The sequence below is a fragment of the Nothoprocta perdicaria genome, unplaced genomic scaffold (genome assembly GCF_003342845.1).
Source record: "Nothoprocta perdicaria isolate Ctin4 unplaced genomic scaffold, notPer1 scaffold_37, whole genome shotgun sequence".
Lineage (NCBI taxonomy): Eukaryota > Metazoa > Chordata > Aves > Tinamiformes > Tinamidae > Nothoprocta > Nothoprocta perdicaria.
The window spans coordinates 2,973,956-2,999,492 of NW_020455610.1; the positions used below are offsets into that span (position 1 = coordinate 2,973,956).

At 37.6% G+C, this 25,537-nt stretch overlaps 1 protein-coding gene across 1 annotated transcript in view; it reads right to left on the reverse strand.

The window, feature by feature from the left end:
- The window catches only part of MYCBP2 (MYC binding protein 2, E3 ubiquitin protein ligase), a 151,336-nt gene that overhangs the window by 11,875 nt on the left and 113,924 nt on the right, over positions 1-25,537 (reverse strand). The window contains exons 58-76 of the mRNA XM_026044514.1: positions 21,254-22,897; positions 20,325-20,494; positions 18,758-19,002; positions 18,386-18,556; positions 16,775-16,932; positions 16,292-16,491; positions 15,144-15,293; positions 12,818-12,978; positions 12,129-12,285; positions 11,380-11,604; positions 10,423-10,488; positions 8,579-8,818; positions 8,316-8,414; positions 6,577-6,657; positions 5,400-5,666; positions 4,260-4,543; positions 3,915-4,011; positions 2,215-2,334; positions 1,625-1,726 (exon numbers count right to left, since the gene is read on the reverse strand). Coding sequence (XP_025900299.1) covers positions 1,625-1,726; positions 2,215-2,334; positions 3,915-4,011; positions 4,260-4,543; positions 5,400-5,666; positions 6,577-6,657; positions 8,316-8,414; positions 8,579-8,818; positions 10,423-10,488; positions 11,380-11,604; positions 12,129-12,285; positions 12,818-12,978; positions 15,144-15,293; positions 16,292-16,491; positions 16,775-16,932; positions 18,386-18,556; positions 18,758-19,002; positions 20,325-20,494; positions 21,254-22,897 — 4,637 coding nt within the window. The remainder of the gene's footprint in view (positions 1-1,624; positions 1,727-2,214; positions 2,335-3,914; positions 4,012-4,259; positions 4,544-5,399; positions 5,667-6,576; positions 6,658-8,315; positions 8,415-8,578; positions 8,819-10,422; positions 10,489-11,379; positions 11,605-12,128; positions 12,286-12,817; positions 12,979-15,143; positions 15,294-16,291; positions 16,492-16,774; positions 16,933-18,385; positions 18,557-18,757; positions 19,003-20,324; positions 20,495-21,253; positions 22,898-25,537) is intronic.

Here is a 25,537-nt window from a genome sequence, read left to right on the forward strand (position 1 = left end):
CTGGCTGCTCCCCCAGCTGCATGCTCCCCTAGGGGGGGGTCAGGTTACCCAGATTTCCCTCTTCCTCCTCCTTGCTGCAAACTAGATCTCTGTTATGGCTCTCTAATCCCCTACTGCTTGGCTCTAYAAAGGCAGCTTGAAGCAATGGGGCACTCCTTCTGGGGAAGAAAAAAGACAAAATGGTTCTATAAAGTTCTTTTTTACCATGGAAACCACATTTCTAGTTGAGTTATTTAGTTAGTTGACAAAAATCTCCAGCATAGACCTGTCCTAAAATAGGACTCACATCATCTGAATTGAACCTGCATAAAGCCAGCAGGGTTCTCATTTCATTTACTGGGGCTGCTATTTCAGCCTCCCCAGGGAAGGTCTGGCAGGTATTCCCAGACTGGGGCTTTTGAGCCCTTTTTCACTTCCACTAGAAAAGATCTTGACTCATTCTACTTGATGTAGATCTGTGAACTTTTAAAGTGAGCACACCTATACCTACACCTATACCAACCAGGTATTTGATTCCTGAAGCCATTTCATTAAATGATACATTGAAACAAAGTTGACCTTTGAGGCAAAAAAAACCCTCAAAACTGCTGGGAAGCCAGAATTTAAAGATTAAAAAATAAGTCTTTCTCTGTTCATGATTTGGCAGAGACTGTTCCAAGGTTCAAGTAATCTCTTAGTTGGACAATTTTCTGTATTTGATTTGCACAGAAGCTCTACAGAAGTTTCCTTTCTAGAAAAAATCCTTTTTTTTTTTTTTTAAATCACCTCAGAGACCTTTCTGTCTTTTTGTTTCCTTCACTCAGCAGCTGTAGTCCTTGCTCTTAATGCAGCTGTATCTCCTATATTAATCTAGCTATATCTCTTACATTCTCTCTCTGTCTGCATTAAATTGTTTCAGAGGTTGCCTCCAAGCAAACTCAGTTGCTGGCAGGAAGGCACAGTTTTCCTTTGATTTCCACAGGGATATACTGAACCCCAATTATAGAGAGACCAATTTCATTATTTTGCTCTTTCCTGACTGACATTTTAAAATAAAGCTTCATGATACTGAAAGATGTGGRCAGCAACTCGATCCATCCATCACATTTCAGATTAAATCATAAATCCTCCAGGTGAATGCTGTATGTTTATTATATTCAGCTGATTTCCCCAATGAGAACATCTTTTTGTTCAGGATAATCACAACCTAGGTCTGGAAGAGGAAGCTAAATCATGGAAAAAGGAAAGTTCTTGCAGACCACCAAAGAACTGAATTTTAAGATTACAATACAGATGAGTAACATTATGATGTCACTGGGATCCACACAGAAAGGTGGAAGCTCTGATAAGAGGATATTGCATGGACCAAGTCAGTCTATGCTCAAAATACATCCTACAGGTGCTGGAAAGGCCATACTCCATCTTGGGTACCATTTGAATTGGTATCATTTTTTTTATATTGGGATTTTCATTTTCTGAGCTGTGTGTGCCTAGAACACAGGTATTTCCAACATGTATGTGCCATTTCTATGGAGGGTAAGAGGGAGGAACAAAGTTAGGCCAAATCAACTTTTCATTTGTTTTAAATTCTTAAGACTACTGGGGAAATTCAAATAGATAAAAAGGAGATGAATTTCAATCTCACCATCTGTTTCTGTTGTCCATCTTTCCCCATCCATCTTCCTGATGACAATCTATCAACATGATCCTGATCAAGCACACAGAGAGATGCTAGAGCCAGCCACAGCTATTGAAAGGGAAGGTAAAAATTAATGTTTTAGACATACTTCATAACCTGCCCCAACATGCTAAAAATATTAACTTTGACAGGTAAGAACATCATTTTTTTGGACTACCTTTTTTTTTCTTGAAAGTATGTTGGTTTATGGTCAGAAATARGCTAGTTATCACATTTGATACTGCTTTACTATTTCTCTGTAACACACCACATAGTGGAGGTATAGGGCAAATACAAGAACACATTAACATCTTCATTTCATTCCCAAATCTTGCAGGCTTTGGGGGAAGAAGAAAATAAAGGAAACAGAACTGTCSCAAAAGCAGCTTTAGCCCAGTTAGAGAAGCCAGAATTCCTATCATCACTCATATGGTCACAGGAATGTCATAATTTAAAAGTAATCTGTTGAGGTTAAATGAATCCCAGTTTCTAAAAGTATAATGAAAAAGATAAGAAGAGTGAAAATAAGGTATACTAAAAGCTAGCAAAGTTCTTACTCTAGTTGTTGCGATGCATCTCACTGGTGATCTGTATTCTTCTTCCATTTTGGTCAGAGCTATGATAGTTTCAGCAATCGCGTTCTTCGTCACACGGGACCAAGCTTCTGAGAGATGACCCTGTTAAAGAGGAAACTATATCTAAACATCTAAAATTCAACTTATTTAACTGTTCCCTTCAAAATAGTAAGAAGAACTAAAATTGGAATTTGCTGCTGCTAGCGAAGTTAGGTTGGGATATGAGGTTAGAATAGAAAAAGTGGGTCGGGGGGACCTTGGCAAATCAGGTATTTCCAAATCAGACACGCCTGATGAAATTCACTCTCAAATTCCCATAAGTAACTGTATATTTATTCCAGGTAGAATGGCTTAAGCAGAAGAACTGAAGTCCTACACCAGCCTACTTGAGAGTTGTAGGAAAGCTCTTTGGGTATGTGGGGGACCCTTGTTACACAGGCAACAACCCTTCAACCAAAAACAGTCCTGAACAAGTTAACTCTTTTCTTTCCTGGTGCATCCTGTAAACTGAATAAAGTGGACAGCCTAAGGAAAACATATGAGCATTTATGTACAAGAGTCACCACATTAATCCTGTCTTTTGCAGATGACACTTTTTTAGTCTTATTTCAGGAGTTAGAACGTTTTGAGTCCTATTTAGTCCTATTTTTTTCATATGCAATTTCCTAGTGGGCTGAAAAAGCATAGATAAAAACARTCCATCATGTGGTACCAACAAGAGACCTTTTCATTCTAGCTAGCAGAGAGACTGAGGGTAAGAACATGTCATTATCTGTTCATGGAGCAGCACGGCAGAGGGTTGAGATGTACATCAATAATAACAGTCGACTAAGGATGAACTGTGAGATTCTGAAATTTTATGGTCACACTTGCATGGAATTCTCAACCGGGCTCAGCAACATTGAAAAAGGATCTCCTTTATGCAAAAACAGTGAATGTTTTAGAAAATAAAGTTTTAAATTTGAACATGTCTCTGCTGAAGAAGCTGAAAATGAGATTTGGATCTTTTCCCTGAATTAGGCACAGAGTTAAAAAGCACCGAACTTCAAACTTCTTTTCTCTCTTCTCCTCATAAACAGGCACAAAGCCACCTTTGCCCTGATATTATTTCTGGGAAATAGCTGAATCATTTTTCATTAAATTCTTTTGCCAAAAGCTTGCCTGAAGCAGATACACCCATGGAAAATATTAGCCCAGATGATGAAAATAAAAGCAAYTCTAAATGTGGACTCCAGTATGTCTGAAAGAAGTCAACCTTAAAAAGAATTTTCACATATAAAAGCTCTACGTAACTTTGTGAAGAAAACATCTTACTTCACAGATACTTTTTACTTCTTAGTTGGAGTTCTGAGTGCTCAAAACTCTTTTAAAAATCAGGCTTCTACGTTAATAAAACAGAAAATAACACTGAATTTTTGGTTCCAGGGATTAATCCAAAAGCTGCTTTGAATACTGGACAAATATTTAGAAGAATCAGAAAGAGAAATCAGTTAGTTCTGCTCCTAGGCCTGGAATCCACCCTTTTTTTCTATACCTTTTTTTTTTCTGCTTGACATTCTCACCTTTAGCAGCTCAACCCAGTGCTATAACGGAGATTAATGAAAAAAAAAAAAAGGCATTCTTCATTATGAGAAATATCTGAATACTCCCCCCCCACACACATTTAGAAGACAGAAACTTACTGCTGCCATGTCTTTAATCAGTTTGATAATGATCTCTGAAATCTGTGTCGGTGTTGAACCCTTCATCCACCAGTGGCTTTCACCTCGCCGAATGTAGCTACAAAAAGACATGTTATAGTACATGAAATAATGACAAATAATTAGTTACTATGTGTCAAAATCTATGATCAAACACAGCATACATTGAACATACAGCAATTTGTATCACTGTAATAACTGCTGATTCGCACTGTCAAAAAAGTGTAATACGATTTTTACAGTTTATAAAACAATGACGATAAAAAGGCAAAAACCAAAATGTTTATTTCATAYGATTAGTTTGTAATATAATCCTTTTTAACAAACCTGGAATTGAAAATCATTGGAAGTGTGACTGTAGTAACTCCTTTGCCTGCTGTGGTGCCAGCTGTCCCAGTTATGGTAGTTCCTTTGGCTTTTAGCTGTACGGTGAGAGCTTTGGCAATGCATCCCAAAAACATGTCCAAGATACCCAGTTTATTCCAATCTCCTTTCTCTGTCGAGTGAATGATATCACTTATATCCGCCGGTGGAAGGGATTTCACGCCTATGATACTAGCCAGGCGATTAGGGGTTACTTCAGGCAAAACACGCCTTAGCAGTGATGTTACCTAGAAAGAAAATCAAAACACCAACACTCTCAACCAGACAGCTCCAAGATTCCACGCAAAATTAAGTAAAATCCTTTTGTTTCTTCACAGGCTATTTCTGTGAGAAGGAATTAATCTATTTTCCTGATTTAACTCATGCCCCCTAAGAAGTTTCTTTCTTGCCTTAAAATAAAATATACACTCTGTTCAAGTTAATTTGCTATTATTATACTGAAATGAGGCCTAACATTTCAGGGAGAATCTCACTTGAACAACAGCTGAATTTAATATAGTAATATAGTTTAAATAGTTTTATAGCTTTTATAGTTCTAAAAGTAAGCTTGGTATTGACCTTCTAATAGCAGTTTGGACAACTACTTGCACATTACAGAGATTGCACAGCTTGAAAAGTGTTTTTTTTTCTTTTCATTTTCCTTTTGAAGAAGATGTTGCCAATTGCTGTGGAACTGACAGGAGCTGTCTCAAAAGGGTCCCCTCAACCTCACCAAGCGGTGAGGTGGAGAATGGCACCAGATGAGCACGTGCTTCTTTACCCTGTGCCACGTGCTCCAGGTGACCCYGCGCGTGCAGGGGGGTTGGACTAGATGTCCTCTTGGGGTCCCTTCCAACCTGAAGCATTCTATGATCCTATGATTCTATGAAAGGGCTAGGCCTTAACAGGGTCTYTTCTTCTCTTGGTATTCCCAAACCCGCCACACTCCGCAATTTATGGTGATGCCATTTTTGAAGTGAAAACCTGAAACCACGCTTCCAAAAGGTAATTCCAGGTACACACTACACTACCACGAACACGATTACGTGATGTCGGAGACGTTTTCCTAGGAACCAAGGAAGAGGAGGAAGAGCTGGCTCTCACCTGCCTCTGCACCCTGGGYGAAGCCGTGTGCAGCAGGGAGAAGAGGTCCTGGAGCAGGGTGAGCTGCTGCGCCAGGTACTGGCGGCCCACGTTGGAGCCGCTCAGGGCCAGCACCATGGAGAGCAGCTCGAAGCAGTAGGCGTCGGAGGCGGCGTCCTCGTCGCTGGGCTGCGAGTTGGCGTTCTCCTTGCTGGAGATGGCGTGTTCCCACTCCTCGCGCACGCGCGTCGCCTCCATGCGGATGGCCTGCACGATGTGCGCGCACACCTGCCCCAGCACAGCCCCGTTAAAACTCCAACAACAACCACYGGAACTGGCTACACCTGAAACGTGCTCGTGACCGGGCAAAACCAGCAAGGCCCTGAAACCTGGCCTGGCCCTCAACTCCTTTTTTGCAGAAACTCAAATTTGGATTTAGCATTCGCATTTGATACTGGATTTGTTCATCCTCATTCTGAAAAAAATCCTTCAACTACATCTTTTTCAAATACCTGCTTTTTACTTCACTTTTAATATAAGATTCAGATAAAAATAAAAAAGAACAGAGAGTTAGTCAAGGCAGTTGAAATAACTACTTATAATCTCTGTATAGTCTACTCTGTATAGTCTATAGAAAGCATTTTTTTCATATTAAACATGTTAAAAAAGTTMATTTAAAGATTTTATCTAGCAAGAGAAAAGCAAGTGATTAAAGCTGCAAATCCAGGCTGTTACTGAGTATGCAGAAAGGAATTATTTAATAATATACTGATTACATTGATTCTCTTTCGAAGCCTGTAATACGTAAAACCTAAATACTTGYGATGGCAGAAACTGTGAGAAAAGATGTTTGAAGAACCTAAACTCTGCAACTAAATCTGTCCTGGCCTATCGTCATGGGACTATTATCAAGAAACACTTGATAAGCAGCATTTACAATTCCATAACACTTAAAATTGAGGATAACAGAACATTTTTTATCCTAATAAGATGGATTTTTTTTTCAGTATCAGTCTCATCAGATTTTTATATAAATCCATCCACATACATACTTAAAAACATAAACCAAAACTTGATGAGAACAAGAGGAATTCTAACTGAAAATGTCAAACAAAAAATTCCATAATTACTGAAAAAAGTATATTTATAACAATATACACAGAATTTAAGCATTCAAAGCATTTAAGAAYGGGCTAACCTGCTTCTGTAAATTTGTCAGCTTGCTCCGGCTGAATATGATCCCTACCATGTGCTCTTTCAGGTCTGCATCTGATGTTGCCTTTATAAAAAGAATATYCAAGGTTATATCACAAGTTTCAAGAACATTTCCTAATTGCTGTAGCACTTAATATGAAACACCAACAGAATTTGTTCTAAGAGCTTGCAGCTTTTTGTTACCCAGAGAAAAAGGCATATCAGCAAGATCAATCTATTTATGGTTAATAATGTATCTTAGATGTATTTCTTCCAGTTTTATAAGACATGAAGTAGGAGGATATGACAAATAACTAATAATATAATTAGTAAGTATAATTTACCCAAGATACAACTTCTCTGTGCAGCTGAATACACTTACTGATGGAACATCAGCATACAAAACATACTTTGCCACGTATGTGTTTAAACAGTTCCCCAACTGGGAAACACAGTAAGGGTAAATATATTTTTTTTAATTCTGTGTGCTATGGGATGGGCAACAAAATGCTGTGAGGGAGTTACAATGATTGCTGGAAGCTTTCTAAAGTGCTTTTGCTTATTTTGGCCTTTATTGGCTGGCAGTGGCTGTTCAGAAGACATATATGAAAACTAMGAAACATGTAACAACAGTATCGAATTTCTATTTTGAAAATCATGTAGGAATTCCCCGGGCCATAACAAATYTAATCTTTCCAAGACATTTTGTTTTGTGTAAGACAGTTGAATGGCAGCAGAAAGACAGATAGGTTGACTTTTAAAAATTTCAGCTCAACAACACTTTTTGTACATGAAAATCCTTGTTAACTAAATGATAGTAACGAGGCTTTCTATTCTTCAATTGTAYCCTACTAAAGGGATGTGCTATGCAGAATATTCTGGCACAATGTACTAGACAGCATATTGTTTACAGAGGGAGGATTTGGATATGTTAATTTGTAAAATATTGCTCTTCCATCCCTGGCAGAGCTTGTGAAAATATATTCTGCAACCGATTTTAGCCAAGACACGTTTACATGGGAATAATAGGTAGTTTCTTGAATTCAGAATTATCTGCAYACTAAGTTTCAAAGCAATAATGTAAAACAAAGTGACTTTATATTTCAGGCAGAATAATAAGGTTAAGCAAAGAAATAAAGATAAAACAGAAAGCAATGCCATTTTGGTCACCCTGTTTAAAAAAAAAATCTATTTGAGAGCTATAAAAAGTGCAAAAGAAAAAGTGACAAGATTGACTAGGTGAGTAGCATGACTTTCATATGAGCAGAAACTAAAAAGACTAAAAAGACTAAGGCTGAGCTTGAAGAAGACATCACTTGGTTCAGGAGCACTTCTTCCACTACAGCTCGTTCGAAGACAAGAGAGTGTACCAGGGAAAAGATAGTGGTGCTGTTTCTAACACATTTTCCCCAAATATCAGCAGATTCAGTAATCTCTTTTGAGAGAAAAGGTTCAGGGAAGGAGGAACTTCTGGGTTGATCATTACTGCAGCTTTTAAGTTCTTCTGTAATTGTTGTCATAAACTACATTTTCATTGCTACAGTGTTTCCACTAAATGAAAGTGGCCCAATTGAAATCTACTAATGAAAATTATCAACAATTTTAAAACTAATATGTAATGATGACACTTCACTACTACTATTTTGATCTGAAAATCATATAGCTTGAAGACAGGACACATGCTGAAAATGATCCTGGATGACTTTGGCAGCAAAGTAGTATTGAGAGAATACAAATAAATACATTGTGTACTTTTTCCTCTCCTTCTGGGGAAGACAACAGCGCTTTTTCTTCTTGCTCTGGGGTTGGCTCAGCATCTCCGGATATGAGTTTTCCAAACACCTGGAAGGATGAGAGGGACAATTAGCTCAGAGAAACTCGGAGAGATTTTACATTATAACATAATGATGTTATGACATTTTGCATCATGACATAAAGCACCAGTGGACAAAAAAATACAGTAACTYCCACATTTTTAAATGTATAACACAGTGACGAAATCACACCTGGGATGTTATAAGTCGGAACACTCGCAGCGTCTCTGATTCACAGTTTCTTTGCTGAGTTACACTTGCTGAAATCTGCCCTGCTATTTTAATGCTTTCACCGTCTTTCCATCCAAGAATTTTCACTTGCCGAACTCTTAACGTGTTCTCTGGACCCTTCAATTCAATTTTGATGATGTGATTATCACCCCCAGGAAGCTCACTTGTCACCCAGCCAATGTGTCTCGAATCCAAGTCTACCTATTAAGCAAGAATATAAAGGTGGCAACTGACAACACAATATCAAAGAAATAATTCACCTACATCCAAAGCAAACCCATTATATACCTGTAGCCCAATACACCACTTGCTATGAAATTCTCATTCTAAACTTTTTTTTTTCTTTTTTAATTATGTGGAGCAGAAGGAATATGATACATGGATGAGAGAATAGCACGTGAGTGTGACTGGCGATAAAAACCCTATGGAAAAGTGTAGGACGTCTGTGTAAGCAAGGAGGCAGCAAAGCTCAGCGAAGGTTTCCATGTCTCCAGGGAATGAACAACCCATGGAAACGCCCGGGCTTTGTGTCTGGGAAGACAGGAGCAGGCCAGGGAGTAAACGGCACTCCAGCTGAAAGGATGACCAGAAGCCGAGTGCCTGAGCTCTGCCTTGGCCTTTGTTTATTTAACTGCACAGACAGAGCTAACAAGTAAGTCTACTCACAAAAAAAAAGAAAAAAAAGCTACCTACACTACAGTTACTGTTATTCTCCAAGAGACTGCATGTTTTTGCTTATATATGTATACATATGCCCACAAGTACATATACACAGGCATTTTAGGTCTGTCTGCATATTTATCCATACACACTTTATACATACACATTTTCACTACTTTTTTTTCTGTTATTAATGCCTTATAATTGGAGCTTCATTTATGTCCTCCAAGAACACAGAAGGGAAAGAAAAAAGAAACTCCTCTCCATAATAATCACTATTCAAAATTTCTGCATTTTCAGATGCTGTAACGATAAAGTAGAAAACTTTAAGACACCTAAAGACAATGTTTCCCCTTGATGAACTTTACCGCTAGCTGCCAATAAGGCAAATGATAAAGTTCTGAGCCCCAAATGACAAAGACCATTTGAAAGTCTATTATATTTGACGGGACACATTGATTTCGAAGTACGAAACATTGTTCCCATTCAAAAAAAAAMCAAATAGGCATCTATCATTTGATTGAGGAGCAGAACATCAAGGCTGAACTCCGCTAGGAATGTGAGTCTCTGGACAAAAGACTTTAGCTATTTGAAGCTGAAAACTAGAAATTTCAAGGAAAAGCATGTATCATACTACACATTAGAAAATATATCTTGAAACTTCAAGCTAAAAAATTGWAGGCCATTTTTTATTTTCTTCCTCATGTAGTGTTGAACTTCTGCCAACTCTTCAGCCATATTTCTCTGAAGGAAACTATACAGCTAGATAAAAACAAAATAAAATAAAAAWCTTCAACACCAACGAGCTGAGAATCTGAATACAATACTGCTCTGTGTAATCGTTTTGGATATATTATTTSGAGGAATAACAGTAACAGAAACTGGACAGTCTACTGGACTTCTAAAACACAACTCAGATAATCTCTTTAGAAAGTTATCTATTCAAAGCCTTATCCTTTCAGCTCTGGTAATTAAAATGATATTTGGTAGGTACAATAATTCAGTACTGCYACTAATAACAGTGCTTTCCATGGACATTCTGATGCAAAGCATTTATTATAATAAATAGAAATTATTTGTCCAGAAAAACTGTGATACATGSAGCCAAAACAGTTGCACTTTTTCTCTCTGATTGTATGGCTTACCTGCTTTATTCTGCACAGATCTTCTACTGCCTTGCCAGTTAGGAAAGTCATCGAAGTCACCTTGTTCTGCAGCAGACAAACCAAACAAGAATTACTTTAACTGTACAAGTGAGKGCCATTTTGGTGATTTCCTCCATATTAACAGAACACATATGTAGACAGGGACAAAGTGTATTATTAAGAAAATAAATTTAAGAAGTGATTAGCAAAAAAGGACAAGAATAGTTCCCAAGTGTAACTGTCCAAAAAAAAAAAAAATATTCTTCTCTTTGTTTGAAAGGCTGTAGTTGAAATAAAGGTATGTTTGCAACATTACTGCATAGATCTGTCAAGGAACATAATGTAAAAAGAGAATCTTTTTTTTTTTTTTTTGATGGTAAGATGATACAATTTTAGGCTGTCCCACTATGATCTGCTGGCATAATTATGATAGCTTGAGATACTCAAATTAAATTAAAGCATGTTATATTAAAGTATGTTATAACTTCCCCTACGTTTAGCAACTCTGTGCTTTACAGAGGATCACTACAGTGCACAAAACAAGTTGAAGGAAAAAGAAATGTTGAGGTTGGACTAATGAGACATTTGCACTTTGTGATAGTTAGAAGACTGGAAAGCAATTTGTTGTAAAAACCTCTTAAGTTGAATTTTTCTACAGTAATCATAAAGAAGAAAGGTAAATGATGAAATAATTTGAACTCTTAAAACACTCATGAAATGCAGCATGCCACTGGGAATTAAGTTCCCCAGTATCAGGTTCTTGTAAACTGTCAATTTTGTTGAACCAGTCTATTCATAGTAGRCACAGTTTTCCAAATCACAGGAATTATAAACTGTATTTTTTTTAAGTGTGAGCTTCTGAATTAGAATTCCAAATGCATCCATGCAAAGGAAACAGTAGTTCTTGATCAATGAATATATACAGCTTTGATAASAGACATTTTGATTTGCACTTACCCCGAGATCCCTGGAATTGTCTACGTGAACACACACGTAACGAGCATTGATTCCTTTCACACAGTTTATGGTGATGTTTTTTGTTTTGTTTTTGTCTTCATCTCCTGATTCCCAGAACGTTTCTGTAGAGCCATCTGTTAGGCTCCCGATCATGGCAGGTCGGCTCGATGTTTTAATGTCAACAATGCTTGTTAGGTCTTTGAGGCACACCACGATACACAGCTCCTGTGAAAACAAATGAGAAACTTTGAAATATCTCAGATTAAGCCCAAATACATATATTGCCTATACTTTTTACAACTAGGCAAATAGCGACAAATATGCTTTCTAAATTAATGAAGAAATTTGTCATTTATAGGTTGTATTTAATCACCCACTTGAACCAAAGGATACACTGATAACTAAATATGGTAGTAAATACCTAAAATAATTCATAAATGGAACACTTTAAAGATATTCATTAGGAGTATTTGTTTTCAGAATAAATCAAGAAAAAAACACACGAGCAACTACAAGCTGGACACACTCAGCACTCAAGATAGCTGCCTAAACCATGCACTAACGTAACACAAACACTGCTGTAAAACGGAGATTCAGGTTGAGGGACAATATTTGAAACTTTAGAAATACGATCCATTCAAGGAAATACAACACTGCAAGTAAAAACACTAATTAAAACTATTTGATTACAGGGACTACAAGTTGTTGAYGATTAATAGCTATGTTTGCAATACACGTATAATACTTGCCTGATTCATGACTTCAAAACCAGACTGTATACTGATACTAAAGCTCTCTTCACTATCCCCATCGTCAGATTTAGATAAAATATTGTTGATATGATGGAAAACATTGCTCTGATGTAAGAACTGATGATCAGATTGTTTGAATTTGAGACTCCAGCATCTGGAAAAAAAATTGAACATTGCTTAAGTGACAGACCTTAACAGCAAAGTTAGTAATTGCATTTTTGCTTCTCAGTTTTTTTTTATTAACATTTAACCTCTTTTTTTTTTCTTAAGATTGCAACTGTTGCTTTGTTATTTTGAGGGAGATGGGAGTAAACTGTATCTTAACTACAAATATAGGATTATTTCATCTGTATTTAAGACAAATACACGGAAAAAAAAATCATATAGCTTATGGAGGCTAAAAAGATCTCGGACTTTTCAAGCAAATATTAAGTTACCACGCACATACACACAGATACTATGGCATTTGTAATAATATCTTTTTAAATTGAGGATACACTACAGAATTTAAGATCACGTTCATTTTCACTCTTCAAGATCTTCTACACTATGTGTAAAGAAGTACATGCTCATTTCTACAGACCCATCAGGGTGTTCTGAAGTTCTGATCTACCATGCAGCATCTTTTCCTCGCTCCTGYTAAGAACTATGAGCCCCCCTGAAGAACCTCCCCAGCTCGTGCTTACCTTAAGGCCATTTGCTGTAACGCGCTGCCACTGGGAAGGGACATCATAAGATCAGAGATTGTCTGGAGCAGACGATGGAAAGTGTGGGGCAACGGGTGAGCTGCTTCCCCAGCAATCACTATATCGGACAGGGGGTGTTCACACACTCTGGTGTCCTTCTCCTGAGATGCAATKGAATTTATTAATACACTTTCAGCCAAAAACCAAAAAGTACAAAATAAGTAGGAGTAAAACCACTTACAGTATTCATTTTGAGGACAACTGTAGTAATTCTATGAACTGCTTTTTCAACCTGCACCTTTTTATAGCTCTTGAACACACTACCCCGTCCCCAGCAGGCACCACCATGCTTGGTAYGCGCAAGCCAACTTCCTCATCCCATATCAACAGTTTCCTCCTCATTCCTTCTGCARTCCTTTCATTCCTCTTCAGCAATACATACACGCATAAATGCATACGTGCTTTCCTCACTCTCACTACTACTGAGGATATTTGTTGAGCATCATCTCTCAYTGTTCCTCACGGGAGGTGATGCCAAGGATGAAAGCCACAGTGTTTTTTATGGATGGTATAATATATACGCTTATTATAATAAGCGCATATAATAAATTATAATTACACAGMATTASACACATATTAGAACATACATATATAAAAGTATATATATAACATATATATACACACACATACACATATAAAACMCATATATATACACACACACATATTTGTGTATATATMTACATATAGGTAACTAGAATTACAACTGGAAAACCTCAGTGCAGTGAAATTATTTGTTTTATTGATAATGACGAAGGACAGATGRCTAACAAAAAACACCACCTGACTGCAGCCTGTCACTTAATTCTGAAAATCAAAAATGGGAACTGTATTTCTCACCAAACTCCAATGCATTAAAAGAAATCCAAACATGTCACACACGCATAAATGAATCTAATACTGGAGAAGTACCAAATGATTGTCACAGATTTGTTACATACCCCGCATACATTCATGACAGTATTTTTTTTAGTATATGATCACATAAGTGAAGGAAGATGCAGGATTGGAATACACATCACGTGAGCTGCATTTAGCAATTAGCTGCAAACTGCTGCCAGTTTCTAGCACACTATAAAATTACTCATCCTAGTCAAGTGTTCAAGGTGATATTTTGTAAGGCCCCCACTCATTACAGCAAAAATAAGGAACCCRAATAAAACAGAAGTAGCATTTTTTTCCACTTCTTTTTCATCTCCTTTTTCAATCAGTAATTATCGAAACTACATCTAAAACAGCGTTTATTTTTGGATTTAGACATTTAAATATTGGCTCTTATTTTGGAGGCCAGGTATGAGGGCTGGTAGGAGCGCAGCAGTTCCGCTGCTCTGGCACCGTTTCCGAGGAGCCCACGGAGGTACCCATGGGGCAGGAGGCTCATGGAGCTTGGCATGGAGATGGCACTCAAAGGTACCATGGGCTGAGCTAGTGATAATCAGTTTTAATGTACACATGCAAGCACTGGAGGCTCTTAAAACCAAGTATGTAGAATCTGCAGGTTGATATAACGTTCAAAAGGTGGTACCACACACAGTTCAGAGTGAGATTTTAGTCACTCTGTAGACAAAAAGAGAAAGGTACTGGAACTGAGAGGCTAGAAGAGATCATTTCAGAACTTCTAATTTTGGAGCTGAACTAATTTTGAAGGGATTGAAATCATTACCGTTATTAGGAGTGCTAGCATGAGCTCTTGAAGCACTCATGGTGGGTGGGGTAATGTTTTCAACAATCACAACTAAACCTCGAGACCTCTGGCATGCTGTGTTGTGTTAACTGCATTATTTTCACATGTTAAATTTCACAAACTATGTATTTCTCCAGTGTGTTGAAAGACATAGCATATAGAACAAAAAAGTTCCTCTGAAAAATACTTGCTTTTTTTTTTTTTTTTCTGTTTCAGTGGGAGAAATAGAAAGCAGACAGTATTTTTTTTGCTGTTGTTACTGGATTAGAAAATCTGGTCTTGCATTTTTTTTTTTTCTTAAGCTGTTTCAATATACTTAAGAATAATGTATTTAAAGACGGGAATTCATCAGGACACAAAATTTGGCATTTTGAGAAGGGAAAATAAAATTAATTATAACTATTGAAAGCACACACTGTATGATTTAAAATAATAAAAAAAAACATTCCATAATGAACATTTGTTTGTCCTACAAAAAAAAAAAAAGAGGATTAAGACTTCTTTTTTTGACATATTAAGATATTTCTAAGCTCATTTCAAAATAAAGATATTTTATTTATGGASGGTATGATGAAATTCACATACTTGTTCTGCATTTTCTTTATTTGATTTATTTTCCTCATCTTCCTCCTCTTCAGGCTCTACAGGTGCAGGTGTCAAGGAAGCCACAAAATGCCACAAGATGTCGTGAAGAGAAGTTGTTTGAATGACRTTACAAAGAAGCCAGTTAAAAGCCTAAAATAAAGTACATGCCAAGAATTATCAATTRGCTAAGCAAAGCTTAGCAACAGGAAAAACTATCTTCTAAATACTTTATATAAGGACATGAATTGACAGATTTGGAAAGTCAGACAGTAACACAGAAACCTTCAAAAAAGCCCTCATTACAAATGCAAGTCCTTTAGAGAGCTTTAAGAGTGAACTGAGCAGAGCCCTTTTGTATTTCCAGATTTTTCTTTYTTTAGGATGAACACTGCTTATTACTCAATTTTGGTTAACACAGTAACAATTACATTCTTAATCTACAATCTTGTAGGCTGAGGTTTGGTTTCCTTGTTTCATTTCTGCCACTTACTGAATTAGTTTAAATACTCAGTCACTTCCAAAAAAACGAATCTAGTGGGATAAAAAAAGTTTTCAAGATTGCAATATTCTTACATTCCTCCTTCGAAAGCTGTAAACCTTTTGTACACTGGTGCTGAGACCTGAAACTTGACTGATAGTGCTTGTACTAAAGAAGAGATCATTACTCAAACTGAGAAAAAGCACTTGTATTTTCACAAGTTGTAAGTATTTGAAAAAGCTCTCATTCTATGTGAATTTGACTCGTTCTCAGCTGAAATTTAAAGTAATGTGCCCACTGAGGGAGAATGCCTCTTGCAGCTTTCACTGCAGTAACTGATCTTTTAACTATTCTTTTTGTGACTCATTCACCATCTATATAATGTGGGCAGCACTCACCCATTTCAGGTGGAAACTGTGAACCACCCACATTTTATCTGCGCCAAAATATAAATAATTTACAGGTAAAATTAGTGAGCCTGACTTTTAGAGTTAATAACAYAACTATGCGAAATTTTAAGCTTTACTGATGTAAGAATTCAAAATCAGTGTAACAGTTTTCTTTTATATATATATATATACACACATATAAACATATATATGTTTTGAAACAGTTTTTATACATCTGAGACAAAAGTTATTAATCTCTTATTACAGACATCCATTAATACCTCCATGGCAAAGACCCGGCAAGCAGATTTCCGTAAGGCCTGTTTCATTGCTATTTCCAGTCCTTCCAGATCATGATGCTGGATTACAAATGCCAGCACTGGCCACTGGAAATTTCTCTCTCCTTTGGAAAGAGAGCTGTGGGCGGAGATTAACCGAGAAAGTTCAGGAGATGGATGTCTCAGGAGAGAGGACCCCACTTCTATTTAAAAGCATAAAAATATGCATACATTAGATTCTTTGTGCAGTGTAACTTTACAACTACAGTAAAAATAAAAAGCAAAAGAATCATCACAGCACTGATATTTTACATATTTCAAAACTGCAGTTATTCCTGAGCTCCTCTTAGGCTAATTCTATGTGATTAAAAGTTCATAGCTAATAGTAAAAAGAAAGAAAAGCCATTGCATGTATTTATAACATCTTTTTGTCTAGAACTGCCAAGAACTTTGTCTTTTCCCTGATTCAAATCTTTGTTCTCTCACCTGCATCCCCACTGTTGACCCGTCTCCTGGGGATCGCCTTAACTCGTGCGGGCAGAATTGAGTGCTGCTTGTCATACTCTGAGGCCACAACCGAGTATGACCTTTGAAAGACCGTTCGCTTTGCAAGGTCTGTATCTGTTATTGGACTGGTTTCCAAGCTACAAAGAAATCAGTGAAGTTACAGACCCATTAGTGAACATAATACTCTAGTAATACATATGTATTAGAGGCATGCATTTCCTAACGACGATACTACTATTGTATGAAAGTTTGTCTAGTAATTGCCACATTACGGGAAAGAAGAAATACACATTAGAATTACATATGATGAAAAATCATGCAGATATTTTATACACAAACGTAATGATTATGCAGTAAGTCCCGTGAATTTAGGTATTTTTTCAGAGAAAATACACTCAGATAATCCCTGAAATTTTTGACAAATTTTGCCCTGGCAATGCATGTGAAAACACCTATGATATGACTTTTTAAATAGGTAAGCCAGCTGAAATATGGACATCTGTGTAAACATAAGAGTTTCCAAAATCATGAGCRTTAAAATCCAATTGCTAGAGCTACCCCTCTGACACGTTTTTACTTCTCATTTTCAGTAGATTTCTTAGTCTGCAGAAGAACTCCCAGCCTATGCTCTCCCTATAGACCCCAGGAGACCATGGTGTGCACAGTTACAATAAAGGAATATAGGCACATGACGAACTCTTAATGGGTTTTGACAGAAAAGTTCTATTTCTGAAAAGACTATGATGTAGATTGCAGCATTCCAATACACTTTTTTTTTTCAGTCAGTGTAAAATGCAACAAATTGAAACACAAACAGATAAACAGCATTTTTTTTTGTTGGTTTTTTTTTTTTTTTTTCATTTTGTCCTTGTTATAATATTAGGGATCACTTGTTGACATCTGAAAAAATCCCAAGCATCAAAGGTGATTCTGGACTATTTATTAACCTTTCTCATTGGGGCCAAAGAAGAAACTCCACGACTACTTTAATTAGATTATGGTAAACTCATTTAGGCAGGAAATGGGCTTTACCTAGCAGAATCAATCTAGCAATTGGTACTAGATATCACTAAGCTGTCACTTCTTCAGTGAAATTTTTCACTTTCCACCAAAATCTGATCCCTTATTCAGTTTTGAATTTGGAAAATTTTATTTGTCTCTACAGGGAGTAGTAGACCTGGAGTAGGGATGAATTTTTCTCATACCTTAGTATGCTAAGAGTGATTTACCAATTTCAGAACAAACATTTTATTTGTATTTATGTTGTTAAATCAAAACTTTTCCTTGAGGAAAGCAGTTTACCCGCACTGTCCCTTCAAGTTTTAAATCAAAATCAAACAGCTGGTGCAAACTTAGTAAACTGTGTGCTAAAATACATCTGACAGTGCCACGATTCACTGAAGCTATTTTTGTAGCTGTGATTTATTGTGTTAATTGACTTTCTTTTTTCCCCTTTCAAAAGATTGTTCTGGCTGACTTGATACTTTTCCTACTTAACTACAATAATGTTTCACTTCATTTTTTTTTAATCTTTGTGTTACGCTAATATTTTAGCCTCTCCACGTGGTTCATAGAATTACAAGGAAGTACCTTGGGGGCATAGATTTCATGTTGCTCTCAGCTGGCTCTTCAAAGACATTAGGGCTTGCGTCAGGGGTAACGGAGATGTAGGGCGCGGGTACGGAAGTCGAGCGCAGGTACCGCATCTCATCCTGGAAGAGGTTGTCGTCCTGGTACCCAGCGAAGTTTTCATGATGGTGCCTGCATCACATTAGAACTTCACGTGAGCATTAAGCCTGGAAGTTACTAAAACACATAGCCACACGTGTCCTTTGCAAATGCAGGTCATCAGSTTACACTATTCATTTCCTGTTCACCTCATGTATGGAAACTAGTTGTGATTTCCATGTGTTGGTGTAAAATACAATGTCATTTTACTGCCTTTAAGCTGCTTTTAATTACCTTGCTAATGTCTGTAGATAGAGACATGGCATTTTAATGGGGAAGTCTTCAGAAATCCCTTCTTTGACACTGGGAAGTTGAGACTGAAATGTTTTTGCAGGGTGATAGCAGAGGATGCTGGGTTCAGCAGCACTACTCAGTGACAGCAAATACAGTGCATTAGCTTTAATCACTTGATGAGCTTCCATAGTTGGCAAGGCACGAGGAGTTTTAACTTGCATTGGTTTTCTCCTAGATTGTTTAATCTAGAAAAATTAAAAAAAAATTATATTTAATAAATATTTAATAAATATTTATATTTAATATATTTATATTTAATATATTTATATATTTATATTTAAATATTTATATTTAATTTATACTTCATCCTAGGAAAAGCAGACAATGTCGCTTACAGGAAAGTTGTTTGATTCTTCCTATTATAAATGATGTTTCCCATTATGAAATAACACTTGCATTCTGATAACTATGCAAATTTGTAACAAACAGCTARGAGTGTTCATGCCAGATGTTTATCTCAGGATGATTATGGTGGGCAAAAATTTTCAAGAAATTTAAAGAATTAAGTTAACATTGTTCTGCTTGCCTAAACAGAGATAAGGAACTAAGACAAGCAGCAAGGAATGAAAAAAAGTAGGAGGAAGAAGACAGAGAAAAGTTGGCATCAGAAGCCAGCTTCATAAAAATTTAAGATGGTTGTTAAGGAAAAAACAACACACACCATCACTTTACATTCATAATGCAGAAGGATGAACTTCTGTTATGAATCTTTGGAAGAGCTGAGAACTATGATCTAGTCAAGCTTTACGGCAGACAGCTCCAGCTGAGCATTCACAACTATTCCTTACAATTTTCCCTTAGGTCACCATACTGTATTTTTCAGGTGCTTTTCCAAGCTGTACGCTTCCTCCAGACAAGTGCCACAGAACCACTGAGATTGGAAAGGACCTTAGGCAATTGTTTAGTCCAAGTTCCCTTCTCAAAGCAGGGCCAACTAGGGCAGGCTGCCCAGGACCAAGTGCCTCTGGGTTTTGGATATCTCCAGAGATGGAGACTCCACAACCTCTCTGGCAAACTCCTTCAGTGGCTGCTCATCCCCACTGAAAAGAAGGTTCCATCTTCTCTACGATGTCCCAGCTGGTACCTATATGCACTGACAGGTCTCTGTCACAGTCTTCTCTTCTCCAGAGTCTCAGTGTCCTCAGTCTCTCCCTGTAAGCCACAAGTTCCAGGCCCTCCATTTCGTCTGCCTTTGCTGGGAGTGCTCCAATAGGTCCCCATCCCTTTGGTACTGGGGAGCCCAGGGCTGGACCCAGTGCTCCAGATGTGGTCTCGACAGAGCTGAGCGGAGGGGAAGAATCACCTTCCCCATGGAAAGTAATATGAAGTACCAAATAAGAAGTAATCAACAAATTTTCTATATTTTAACACTGTCAATGACTTAAATGTATATTTTAGTACTTTATGACATTCTTAAATTGCAAATTTATCATTGGTCTTACATTCTGTTCAGTTTATARACTCGTATTAGTATAAAGAATTAAACCCAGGAGAAAGATAATCATACCTTCTCTCTTGCTGCTGCTTGCTTCTCACGGAGGTATTTTTCCCTGCATCGGTCACACACCAAGTACCAGGTGCTTCCTCCAATGCCCCCATCGCCACAGTTGCCAGCCCACCCGCCGCAGAAGTGTCCGATGCTGTTGTAGCCTTGGCCACCCGCATAACGGCCACAACCTACACAGGGTAAAAACATTTACAGGATTAGGGCTTTTTCTTTTTTTTTCAAGCTGCCAATTACAAAATTTTACCAATTGCCTTTTGACTAAGGTTTAAAACTATAGAGTTTATAGCTGCATGTTTTTTTTTAACAAGATAAACTTTAAGCCGAAAGTTACAAGTCACAGGTATCTAGGGATTGCAATAGGTACTTAGTAACAGAAAAAGAGCTATTAGACAATTCTAATTAACCAATATTACACTTCTATTTTTTTTTCCAATTTTCCCAGCAGTCTGAATTCCTGAATTTTAACGAATGGTGTGTTTTTGATGAGGCCCTGTGAAGTCACTGCATTGATTTGACTTTGTTTCAAACAACCTTCCTCGGCATCTGTGACAGCTCAGGTGACAGGATTCCCTGTGTTCCCATCTATAGCCATTGGCCCTGTCCTGTCCCTGGGCACTGTGGAGAATTCTGACTCTGGCTCCCTCTYCCAAACACCCTCCCATGAGGTATTTGTAAGCACTGGTAAGATCTTCCCTAATCTGTAAGTCTCTCCTCTTATGAGAGATGCTGCAGYCCCTTAATCATCTTTGTGGTCCATAACACTTACTATTCCTTACACAAGTGCTCCTAGTTCTCATTTAGCTTTTATTGTGAACTGTGTTAACATACTGGTAAGGCAGCCTGACCTATCTGCATGACGGTAACTAATGCCAGTGTGTAAATAATGTATTTTATAGGCAGATAAGGGGAAGAAAAACATCTAATCTTACCTGGATGAGCCTGTCTCATGTGGTAAGTCACTGGATAGGGATGGGATTCTCCACACAACTCGCAAATGGTGTCTTTTTCAGGTCCTCCCACTGCAAGCTGGGCCATCTCACCAAAAAGATTCCCCCTGGGCCTGGCCTCAACCTTTTCTTTCTTCTTTTTGTCTTTTTTGGTTTTCTTGTTATCTTTGTCACTTTCCTTCTTCTTTAACACAGCACAAGAACCAGGACTTGGAAAAATCATATTTTGGGAAGCTGCTTTAATAGTTGCTAGAGAAATATCTTCCCAAAAAGCTACCAAGTGCTGCAGCGTTAACGGAAGAGGAGACTTTGACTTCATCGTGTGATGACTGGATGTTTCGAAGGAGGTAGCTTCATTTTTTCCATCTTCACACCTCTCATGCAGAGGCGGTTCTTTTAACATAGAGAGCACCTTATTTTTATTGATGCTTCCCATTTTTGATATGTCTGGTCCATGAGGAGCAATGTTGAACATGTTAAGGGCAGATGAGATTTCCAAGGAATGCCTGTTTTTCAACTTGGTTTCTTTCTCCTCGGCTGGTTGATGACTCAGGCTGCTTCGTATTGGTGCATGCTCTTTGGACAGCTCTGGATTGAACTTCAAAAAAGATGAACAGGCCATAGCATCATGAACTATTCCTTCATGCCAAAGGAAAGCAGCAAAGACAGCTCTAGCGCACTCTGCAACGGAAGGAGACATTGCCTGCTTGGCTGGCTCTACGGGCTTGGATCCATCGCCCTTGAAAAGGAAGCTGGACTTCTCCTTTTTGGGTCTCGTGTGCCTCCCGGCACACTTACGGCTCACCTTCGGAGACGCCCTCATGTCTTGCTCATCTTTCAGCGGCGCTTTTCCTATGCTGAAATGAACCTTATTAGAACCATCATCCACACTTTTAAACTCTGTGTTATCTTCACAGGTGCTGTCTATAATGCTGTTAGTCTTCAGGGTACTCGAAGTACAGACTTCGACAACTTCACTGTGCAGATTTTCTTGCACAACGTGAGGAGAAGGAGCTCTGTTCTCAGTTTCCGTAGCAGGTTTTCCGTCTTTCGCCACCATTTTTGGCTTGGGTGAAGTAGACCTCCCTCGTAAGGGTTCTGTAAGGGGTACTTTCTTTTTGCGAAGGGTGTCTGGATCTAACGTGTAAGAATCTGATTTGGATCGTTCTCGAGGAGGATCAAGCTTTGTTTTTACAGGGGATGAAGCCTTCTGAGGTAGAGTTTTATCATGTGGTGATGAGGATCGTGGAGAACTAGCACCAGATCTAACTGCTGTAAGTGTCTTGGTCTTTGGAGAAGACGACCGGGTTCCTGGTCCTGGAGATTCAGCTCTCAGACCAGTAGTTGTTCTGCCATCAGTTTTTAGTGTTTGGAGAGTGTTATGATTTGGAGACAAAGATCTGCTGTGAGAATCTGACCGCAATTTGGCAGCATCTGATTTCAGCATAAGAGATTCACTAGCAGACAAACCATCCGTATTTCTAGGTTTCTTCTGGTCAGCAGCAACTCTATTCATTCGCACATCAGGCTTGGGTGATCTACTGTCCACCCTGTGCTTTGATGACAATTCTGATTTTCCTGCTGGAGAAACCGGTCTAGCAGCTGCTGTGAAATTCATTCGGTCACCTGTTTAGTACATTTGATAATCAAATTGTGATATATTAACAGTAATGCTTTTAACAATGTGAGTCAAGGATTAAAGACCTCAACACAAAGTACAATTCAAACACATGCTCCTGTTCCCATTAAACTAAATCTAAAGGGATTTTTTCCACTAAAATAATTTCAATACTTTCCCCAGAGATATATATATAAAAAAACACATCTCAAAATGTTAGGAAATATTTATAAAAACACACAACTTGGAAGTTATCAGAAGCCACAGTTCACAACTTTTTTCACACTAATAAAGGTAGCACAATTTGTTTTCTTACCCAGAGATGCAGTACTCATTAACTAAGTTTATCAGAGTTGCAATAGAAACTAAGGATTCTGTACTGATTATCTCTGTATGTGTCAGACTGATTACAACAAGGGGCTTGCGGAGAGATCAGGGGTATAACCAGGTTTACTTTCTCTCATGCTCAGGAATCATGTAAAATAGAAACTAAATACAGCTATGAAGTGTGCAAAAGACTTACAAATACGTTTAAAACAAACCACATGGATAACCTGAGGCACCTGCATTTTTAGAGACCACATACTACTAACTGATACAGAACACAACCTACTTCTTATCCACTATTCAGCTAAACTATTAACTCCAGTCTTCAGCATCTTCTTATTTTGATGCAATAATWTATTACTCCTACATACACAACCTTTCTACATATATTAATCCACATGACTTTAAAAATATATGCAGCTTAATATAAATACATGCTAACTACAAGCACATGCAAGTAAGTACCTCGTCTAAAAAGTTTGCTTCTAACCATACTCTGTCTTTCTGGTAGAATGGTTTTTTTGGTTTTTTGAAAATTCAAGACATGGAATGTTTACATTACTGCCAAGCAATGTGGCATAAACTAGTTATTCTGTATAACTCTCCCTGCAAAGTATTACAGTGCAAAACTTTCAACAAACAGCTAGCCCTTCTGATTTGAACAGGCCTGGATTAGCTAAAAATCAAGTATCCCTTGTAAAGCTTTTAGAATGAGGTTCTCAGCACTTTGGATTCTGTGACTTTCAAGGCACTGAAATGCTATTTCAATTGAGTTGGAGTCATTTGGGGGAAGTCATTTGAGTCATTTTTGGTCAAAAAGTTYAGTTTCAGTTAATCAGTGTATGGAAAATTTGGACCTTGATTTCTAATGGGAATGGAGAGGAGAAAAGGACATGAGAGGAGCCGCTTTTTATCCACAACCTTCAATATTTACTTTGAAGGTAGGAAATCTGCTTTAATTTCCTTCTGCTTGATGTGACTTGACCCAGCTTCCTTCAGCCCTCAGGCACGAAGCCATATTTCTGTGCTAGGGAATGGGTAGAGGCATGACAGGGTGATCTTGTTTTCCACTGACCCTGTTACCCCTCACGATGCAAAAATAAATATATTCTCTGAGGTGAAGTCTACTACCAGATGTTTACTCAGCATACAAAGCAGTTGTTATTTTGCGCTCTCCTTATTTATGTAGCTTATAACAAAACAAAGCAGCAGCAGGAAAAAGCAAATGATACCCATGATGGAATATTTAGTAAACCTGTCGCTTAAAGCATTTTCTTGTTCTCCCAGGACAGAACAGCCTAGGAGCCCAAGCAGAGAAGAAATAGTTTCTCTATGTTGAGGAACAGTTTGCCAGACATAAGCAGTAAAATACAACACGAACATCTCAAACATTAAAATTAAATTAAATTTTGAGAGTTCAATCCTTTTTTTCTTAAGGGTTACATAATTTGCTGGTGGAGAGGAAGGGAAGAAATAAGATACCATGTCTTTCTTTTTAAATAAAATTATTTATTATTTATTATTTATTATTTATTATTTAAATTATTCTTTTTAAATAAAATTATTACCCATGCTAAAAGAAAAAAGAAGTTTACATAATACCAATCCAGCCTTTCCTCAATGCTAGCTCAGTTATTCACTAGCTATAACAGTAAACTCTTCAAAGTCTATTTTGTGATATATGAATTCAGAAACAAAAATTTTAATTGTTTTGTATGTACTTTTCCAAGACATAGAAAAGACTAATTTAACATTTTCTGGATGAGAACATTCCCTGGCAATGAGCAGTTAAAGAACCTTTTGCAGAACTCTCCCCCCACCAAAAAAAGAAGTGGGAGGAAGACAATTGTCCCTTAAAAGACACAACACACTGGAAACCACTCAGCAATGTATCCAAATACCTACATGGCCAGTGAATATCAAGTAGGAAAACATGCTAGATCAAAACTGTTTCATCAAAAGTAGCAAAACCTGCCAATATTTTTCAGTATTAAAAAAATATGTACTTTATTTTTTATACATTTATGATTTGTATATATACAGATATATGCCCTGCTTAGCATTCTGGACTCAGGCAGCAACAAGTTCCTCCTACCTCTCCCCAAACTCTGCAAATTGATTTATTTGTAAATCAAAAAAAAGTTTTCTTCTGTTTTCTTCCACATTTACTTACTGTTTGAAAGCAAGTACTATGAGACTGGATTAGTAGGGAACTTTCTGTTTACAAAATGTCAAAGGATAGTTAAATCTCATATCATGAAATCACTGCAGTTCAGCAAGGCAACATTGCACAGTTCCCTCAAGTGAACTCTAACAAGTAC